General features: G+C 33.7%; 3 protein-coding genes across 3 annotated transcripts; 2 read left to right on the top strand and 1 right to left on the bottom strand.

The window, feature by feature from the left end:
* Nucleotides 1–1017: 1017 nt before the first annotated feature.
* On the top strand, nt 1018–3322 carry LOC134283541 (uncharacterized). Its single transcript, XM_062766052.1, has 3 exons — nt 1018–2151; nt 2279–2416; nt 2818–3322. Exons 2-3 carry the CDS (start codon nt 2296–2298, stop codon nt 3297–3299), a joined length of 603 nt encoding a protein of 200 aa, XP_062622036.1. The 5' UTR covers nt 1018–2151; nt 2279–2295; the 3' UTR covers nt 3300–3322.
* Nucleotides 3323–4293: 971 nt separating this feature from the next.
* LOC134283543 (uncharacterized) lies at nt 4294–5433 on the top strand. The gene has a single exon (XM_062766055.1). The coding sequence runs from the start codon at nt 4294–4296 to the stop codon at nt 5431–5433; it is 1140 nt and encodes a 379-aa protein (XP_062622039.1).
* Nucleotides 5434–5585: 152 nt separating this feature from the next.
* LOC134283542 (uncharacterized) lies at nt 5586–7738 on the bottom strand. The gene is made up of 2 exons (XM_062766053.1): nt 7455–7738; nt 5586–7228 (listed from the first exon to the last, which is right to left on the bottom strand). The coding sequence occupies exons 1-2, from the start codon at nt 7619–7621 to the stop codon at nt 5602–5604; spliced, it is 1794 nt and encodes a 597-aa protein (XP_062622037.1). The 5' UTR covers nt 7622–7738; the 3' UTR covers nt 5586–5601.
* Between the last annotated feature and the right edge of the window lie 566 nt (nt 7739–8304).

Consider the following 8304-nt stretch of genomic DNA (forward strand, 5'->3'; position numbering starts at 1 on the left):
TGTTGGATATCAAGTTGGTGACTTGAGTGTATATTTTATCTGTAACACTTAACAAGTTTTCTTCTAGGGAGTCTGCTTTCTTCACATCTTGACAAATTGTCTGACTCTGGGTATCTTGTGTTTCTATCTGATTGACTGATACGTTTGTATCTTTTTCTACTGTCATTTGACTTGTCTTTAATGGCACCTCAGATTGAGTTGTTGTAGATTCCTTTGTGTAGGTTGTTTCGGATGTAACAACTTCTTTCACGTTGGTGGAGTCTGATGGAATGCTGTTTGCCACATTTTTTAACACTGAAAAAATTTGGTTAACAAATATGTCCTTGCTATTCCCCTGGACTTGCACTGTGCCAGTTGTAATAAAGAAGGTAGTTCGAAATAATTTTTCTTCTGAATCCTTGTACTGAACATCAATACAAATAGCGTTACCTGTGCTCTCTTTTTCCCAGTGGCTTGGTGTTTCATTCCAAGTAACTTTATACTGTGGTTCTTTGCCAATACTATCGAAGAATACGTAATGCAGGGCCTGGATATATGGTACAGTCTTTTCTCTTGGGACGCGGAAGGCCGCCATCCTGGCGTCACTTTCGTACAAGTGAGGATTTATTTCCTCGAATGATGCCTTCTTGATTTTATTTCCCGTTGGATTCCGAAGACGGTCTGGAATAAAAGCTTCATAGTCTTTGATATCTATGTTTGAAGTTTCAAGTCTGTTAATATTTTTCAAGGATTCAAACATTTTGTTTGACTCTATTTTGAGCAGAGGCAATTCGAAATAGCACGTGGCTGGTTATCACATTTACCGGGATTGTAGGCGCTAAGTTTTGTTAACACATTCTTTTAAATAACGTAAACTTACTTTTATGGAGATCACAAGATAAATGTCAATGAAAATAATGGCGTAATTACCATTAAACGATTAATTATTATCTCCTTGTTTTTTAAGTACGACTTTCCTGTATCTCGATCCTGAATAAGTTTATATTTTACATTGTGACACGCGAATCAAGCGTCTTACCTAAAAATAGGAATTTTTAATGGCACACTGTCAAAAAGATTCTGTGAAAGTATCATTTTATTTATACAGAGGTATAGATGGAGATTTGGATAAGGGAAGGGTATCATTTAATATATTTTAAAGAATGATAATGTAAGCATTTTAATTATGAAAACTCGAAATATGTGCCTGATTAAACAAAAATTAAATGTGAAATAGGAGGCTTAATTTTTTTAATAAAATTTATTCACGAACGAGAAGAAATACACAACAGTTGAAGTTTTGCCAAATGTTGTGAACACTTGTTGTATGGTTAAGCCAATGGATGAGATGACCTCAGAACAAAAAATAAAACTGACTGAGAGGCAGAAGAAATGGTCAACATTGGGCTTCTTGTAAAGAAAACATTCTTAACTGTACTACGAGTTGCGAAAATTTTTTTAGCAGTTTTCTACAATAATTGTCTTTTTGGAAATAACAATACATCTTGTCTTTAAGGTTATTTTTACGAACTAATGAGTATGAAAATACCAGTAAATGAGCAAATGTACGGAATGAATAAACAGAAAAAATCAGTTTTAAAATATATATTTATTCATATTACGAGAATTCATAATCTGATAATCTGTGAATGGTTACTGGACAAATGCAGTTGGTTATTGTGATGCATAAAAAGAAATAAATAATCGGTTTACTCGTTTTGGGGAAACTCAGCAATGTAAAAACTAGGTCATTAGTTGCAATTATTTTAAAGTTTGCTATTTTTGATTTTGGATCATAATTTCTGTTTCCTTTCAAGGTTCCTTTTAGTATCCTTTTCACCGGTCTGCGTGACTATTTGCTAAATAAATTCAATTATAGGGCTTATTTTTTTCGAGACAAACATTGTTCGGTGATTAAACAATGAATATCGTATCTATACACTCTTTTGAGATTTTAATTCTTCATTTATTGTGTAGCAATGCATGTCAAAAGTAAGTATTCAAACAGAATTTAATATGTTCTGCATTAAAAAAAGACTAATTTCATTTTTTGGCTTCTATCGAATATATTCGCTTATTAATTTTATTTATTCTTATTTCAATAGTGTCAATGAAGAAGGAACTTGTAATGTTCCGGTTATTTTTACAATGAGGATTCGAAGGAATGTAAAGGTATTTAATGAAGCAGTTAGTTATTTACAATAAAAACACTAAAAAAATGTTAATTGAGGAAATATTGTTGCATAAGTGTTAATTATTTAATTGTTTCTATAAGTTGTCATTTTCTCACACCTTTTAGAGTGTTCCCCTGGATATATGGGTCCAAATTGTTCAAGAACGTGTCGTTACCCCGGGTTTGGGAAACAGTGTCAGCAAGGATGCAATTGCACAGCAGAATATTGCGACTTTCGGAGTGGCTGTTTAAATATGTCTATTGGTAAATTTAACAGATGATCATAACTCGATTTAATTTGATTTATGGTTCATAAACCCTCTGCTCACTCTTATGACATTTTTCCTTAACTTTTATGCTTTTCCAAAGGAAATGTATATGCTGAATAAAATACAATTATAGCATGGCTTGCGGGGCAAAATTCGACAGAAAAGGCACTTAAACTAGGCAAATTTATTCATGTATTTATATCATTTTTTGCCATATTTTACCTTACTATATCATGAAATACAATCTTTTTTATTATTGATTATCCGATTTTTTTTAATTCCGTGCATTTTCATTTTTGATTAAAGACATTAAAATGATATATTTATTCGATTATTCACTTATATATGCCATGTAAACAAAACATTTCGATTATTTAATTTAAATTATCGTTGCAGAAAATGCAACCAATGTGAAGGAGAAGTATTTGTCAACTTACTCTGGAATAAGTGTCATTGGATCAATATCCATAATAACGATAATATCAATTGCGACAGCATTTCTGTTCTTTTTATTTTTGATTTTAACAAGAATTCTGATACTCCATCTAAAGAACAAAAACACTCTTGCTCAAACAAATGCTGCAGCTGCTGTCCTTGTGGAAAATGTGGACGTCGAAATCCCTCCAGGTTTACCAGCACAGACTCAAACATGGGCAGATGTACAACCTTTCACTATAGACTTGCATACAACTGACAATAAAATTGGAAATTGCGGAGGGAGAAATTCGGAGGAAAATACGACCGAAGTTCTTGGAAAAGATTTCGAAGAAGCAATCACAAGGAATGGAGATAATGTGTATATGTTTACATTTGCATCTTTTGGAAGTGAGATGATGGGAAATTCTGTTCATGGATATTCTACACTTCAGAACAGCTAGTTTTGCCCTTTTATTTCTTTAACGACTTTCTTGTCTACATGCAGCTTATTATTTGTCCAAAAGAAAAATAATTGTATGTTCAAAACATTCACTGCATGAAAAGTCGCGTTTAATATAATTTAATAAAATTGTATTGAATTTAATTTATGTATAACGGTACATTTTATATGAGATATATTGTGATATAATTAAGTACAGTTTTCAAATAAGTATAATCACATTTAATGCAAAATACGTCGAGAATAATATAGTTTAATAGCACAAGTTCAGAATCCCTGCTGTATCTATTTTTAGAATTCCTTATCAGTAGAGTTTGCATACTATTTAGATGCGGACAAACTGCCCCACATGTTTCTTTGTTTACAAGAGCAAAACAGCGGCTTGAATCTTACTTTGTGATGTAAATTTAGTAATAGTATGGCTAACCTGTGTAAAAAGGGTGCAACAAAACACTGTTGTCATGGAATCTGCAATAGTGACTCAAGGTATGCCCACAAAGAATATATGCAAGGAGTGGAATTTATTAGATTTCCTAAACCCTGGAGAGATATTGAAAAGTGTAAACGATGGGTGAATGCATGTAAACGGGAAGGATTTTCAACTGCAAAGGTCACTAAGGATACATATATATGCAGCAAGCACTTTGTTGGAGGAAAAGGGCCAACAATTGAGCATCCAGACCCTCTTCCTGCAACTGCAACCGAATCTGAAGTAAGTAATTAAGTACAGCATATTAATATATGTGTTGAAATTTTGTCTTAACGTACACTAGTATATGTAGAAAAATGCATTGCTCATGTGTTCATCTGTTTTATTTTATATCTATTAACAGATCAAAAAATGCACAACAAAGCGCAAATGTCCCACTCCCAGACAAGAAATCTCACATCCAAGGAATATGGCAAGAAAATCTCTTTATCAAGAATTAGAGGTGAATACAAGTACAACTGAGTCCATACCTCAATGTACAAGCATCTGTCAAACTTCAGATAAAATGACAGATAAATGCCTTCAAGTCAAACCTCAGGAAGCATCAATGAGTACCCAAACTGAGAGGAACATAAACATTGAATTAGAGGTTCGAATTGAAAATTCCATGCTAAAAAACAAAGTAAAATTGCTCCAAAATGAAGTTGATCATCTGCAAACATCTAGTAGTCTAAAATTACCAAACAAACAAAAATCCTCTGTAGAGACTTCCAGTGAGTTTACCTTTGATGTCATAATGAAGGATAAAGAGAAGTTCAAGTACTATACAGGACTAACCATTTCACAGTTCATGTGTTTGTGGGAGTATCTAGGACCTTCCAAAAATAAGCTAGTTTATTGGAACAGTGACTGTGAATATCCAGATAGATCGCCAACCAAGAGACCTGGACCAAAGCGCAAACTTGAACCAAAAAATGAACTGTTCATGACACTCATGCGGCTAAGACATGGATTTCTTGTTGAAGATCTATCATACAGATTTAATGTTAGCACCTCTATGGTCTCTAGAATAATTCTCACATGGGTTCAGTTTCTGTATAAAAGATTTCTTCCCCTCAGATCAAAAATGTTCCCAAGTAGGTCTCACTTGCGCAAGTTTGCACCTAAGTCTTTCAAGAAGTACAAAAATATAAGATGTATTATAGATTGTACAGAGGTATTTGTTCAACAACCTAGAGACTTTGGTAAACAAGGAAATTGTTACTCTTCATATAAGGGTCACACTACATATAAATTTCTAGTTGCAATTGCACCAAATGGAGCAATTGTTTTTGTTTCCGACGCATTCGAAGGATCAATTTCTGACAAAGACATTGTCATCAAGTCTGGTTTTTTAGACCATTTAGAGAATGGTGATGTAATAATGGCAGATCGTGGTTTTGTAATTGATGACTTACTAATGACACGGGGTGCAAAACTTGTTTTGCCTCCATTTTTAGGAGGAAGAACAAAACTTAGTGCTCAGGAGGAGGCAAGCACGAAAGACATAGCAAAACATCGCATCCATGTAGAACGCACCATAGAGAGAATGAAAAAATTTAGAATTTTACAGAAAACAATACCGTTGTCATTAGAGCCAGTATTTTCTCAATTAATATTTGTTGTGGGTTGTTTAGTTAATTTTCAAGATCCAATAGTTAAATAAATGTATCTGAATTTAATGAGACTTGTTTTATTTACTCAGGTTTTATATTCAAATACTAGTTAAATCATGTAAAATAAAATGATTGATCAAAAGTTTTGTACATTTTATATGTTCTAATAAGAAAGAAAAACACATAAACCTTTATTCTTAAATCACAATTATATCATTTTACTCTGACAAATCAACTGGTTCTAGTCTCCTTGGAATTCTTACCTCAAAATACTCAGGACAGAGTCTAGTGTGATGAAATTTAACAAGTTTTTGAGATAAACTTTCCCAAAATGTTTTGTCAAATGTGATTCTTTCACAGAAAGAGCTTTTCGAAGACCAAACATAAAAATCACACCAATTACGACCCATTACTCCTAACTGCATTTGAACTTGAAAATAATACTCATGGTTTCGCTTTAGAGCAATGGTTCCACTTTTCTTTTTCACGAGAAAAAAATTTGATTTCTGTGAACCTGACAAAACTGAATCAAAATTTACAATGTCTGCATCTTTAAGCACATATGGACATTTCATTTCCAGTAGACCGTGTATGTCTCCATTCTGCTCACTAGGATCGGTTACCAATCCATCTGGACTACATCCTAGCTCTGGATTCTTTGGAGATACCCAGAATCCCGTCGTACAAGCTTCAAATGAAGGACAAGCATCTTTCTTTGAACTAGTATAATGTGAAAAAGCAAGTGATTCTTTTTCAATCCCGTAAAGCATTGCTCTTGTTTGATATGATGTAGATGGATACATAATGTTTGACAAAGTGTTTCTGATGGCTGAGTTGGATTTAAGTGTAGCCACTGTCTTTGCTTTTGAAGCTGTTATTCGTACACGTCGGTGACAATTCCACTCATCACACCGCTGGGAAGATGTAATTTCAGTAGGATCTGTGTTTAAGGACAGCGAAAGGTTTTCCAAAAATACTGTACGTTTAATCTTCAGCTCTTCTGCATGCAGGTCATCTATGTCATAATCTGCATAATTATATTTCAGAAGTGTAGCCCACATACTACTGGAACAGTTTTTATACTGTAGTTCCTGCCAGAATGTATTTTCTTCAATATCAGGATTGTCATCAGTCTGATATGTTGGTGGACGGGGGTCATATGAGATCAGTTCGTCAATCTTCTTCTGTTTGATTCCGGAATACTTAGATTCTGTAATTTTTTGTGGATTCTTTCTTTTCTTCCTTCCAATATTCCACTCGCACTTTTTTGAAGTACAAGCAGCTGGTTCATGGCCATATTGTTGACAATAGTCCAGAAGGGCAAATAGCACAGCTGCAACATGGCTACATCTTCCCATGGATGAAGCAATGCAAGTGCATGAAGCATCCTGCACAAAACCAGTTTCTGTAGACATGGTTACGGTGACATTGTACGATGTGTTGATTCTGTAGGATGCCATTACAGAGGCCTTCAAAAAATAAATATTTCCTGACTTAAAGTCCTTTAAGTTGCAAACATGCCCACTCTTGAAATATTGTTTCCCTTTTTTTAATGGTTTTGATGTGTGTAGGTCATCAATATCCTCTTCTCCCGAATCATTTCCAGGCTTGTCTACTAACTGCACACTTTCAATTATATAATGATGAATATGACCTTCATTGAAATATTGTGGCAAGTTTGTAGATGGGAAAACTTTCCAACCAACAACAGGGGGAATTTTTGGGTTGCTTGATGCATCATCTGAAGTTGATGCTTTAAGATCTGATGCCTTCAAATCCATCCATTTCCCAGCATCAACACTTACACTTATGTCTGTGTTTCCAGATGAAATGCAGTCTTTTACTCTACAAAGTAATGAAACTCTGATTTAAAATTCAGTTACTGAGTTATTCATATGTATTAATCATTTACTTAAGGCTAGTTTGTTTATTTTTAAGATATGAAATGGAATAAATTCAAATTCATTGATTTAAAAAAAAAGATATAACAGCTAATAACAAGGATTTTAAGCAGTGAATACAAGAAATAAATATAATGATAATGTAAACAAAGAAAGCTTGTTTATGTTACCTCTGCACTAGATCACACTTATTTCCAGATGTTTTAACTCCTCTGCAAAGTAGCCATCTTCTTAATTGTACAACAGAATGATTTTCAACCTCTGGATAAATTAATTTTGCACCAGGAACATCATCTTCTGTTAATTTGATTGCCTGAAACTTACTAGTACTCGCCATTGTTATGATCGTACAAGATAATGTTTGTCCGCATCATACGGGCATCTGAGATAAGGGCATAACCCAAAGCCTCTGCATCTCATTAGTGACGCAGGCGATAAGGGATTCTGAACCTATGCTATTGAGAAAATTATACGTGTCGTTAAAGAATATCGACATGTTAACGTAAATATGCTTATACTTAAAGTTTAAGTACATTTTTGGTATTTTCAATATGTCATAAATAATTCTTTAAACCTAATGTAAAACATTTTTGAAAAAAACGTTTAGGCACCCTATTAATTTAATTTATTCATTTCTCATTTTTATTTATTTAACCCTTATGTAGATTTTTTCAAAACTGTGGAATATAACTTAGTTTTTTTCTCTATGATCGACTACTACTGTAGTACAATTACATCGGGATCGAAGTCGGGCTCGAAAAGCAATTAATTTAAAAACAACACACCGCGCCGAAATTCAATTTTTTGGAGAGTTCCACGCAGCCATGTTGAACTTGATCATGATGTTGTACGGGGCGAAAGAGAGTGACACGAAAAGGAGAAGCATGATTAACTTTGGATGTAATTTCTGTTTTCACAGAAGATGAAGACATTTACGACCCTGTTTAGCGGTAGGAACAATGTACATTGTACAAAATTTTATCATGTGTCCTTGAATGAATAATTGCCTCTGCTACTGAT

This window comes from Saccostrea cucullata, unplaced genomic scaffold (genome assembly GCF_032062105.1).
Source record: "Saccostrea cucullata isolate Sc308-1 unplaced genomic scaffold, CSIRO_AGI_Scuc_v1 ctg16753, whole genome shotgun sequence".
NCBI classification, from domain to species: domain Eukaryota; kingdom Metazoa; phylum Mollusca; class Bivalvia; order Ostreida; family Ostreidae; genus Saccostrea; species Saccostrea cuccullata.

Coding starts and splice junctions, on each gene's coding strand:
- LOC134283541 (XM_062766052.1), top strand. CDS start 2,296: ATGGGTCCAAATTGTTCAAGAACGTGTCGTTACCCCGGGTTTGGGAAA. Junction 2,417..2,817: donor CTGTTTAAATATGTCTATTG/GTAAATTTAACA, acceptor TTATCGTTGCAG/AAAATGCAACCAATGTGAAG.
- LOC134283543 (XM_062766055.1), top strand. CDS start 4,294: ATGACAGATAAATGCCTTCAAGTCAAACCTCAGGAAGCATCAATGAGT.
- LOC134283542 (XM_062766053.1), bottom strand. CDS start 7,621: ATGGCGAGTACTAGTAAGTTTCAGGCAATCAAATTAACAGAAGATGAT. Junction 7,229..7,454: donor AAGTGTGATCTAGTGCAGAG/GTAACATAAACA, acceptor ATTACTTTGTAG/AGTAAAAGACTGCATTTCAT.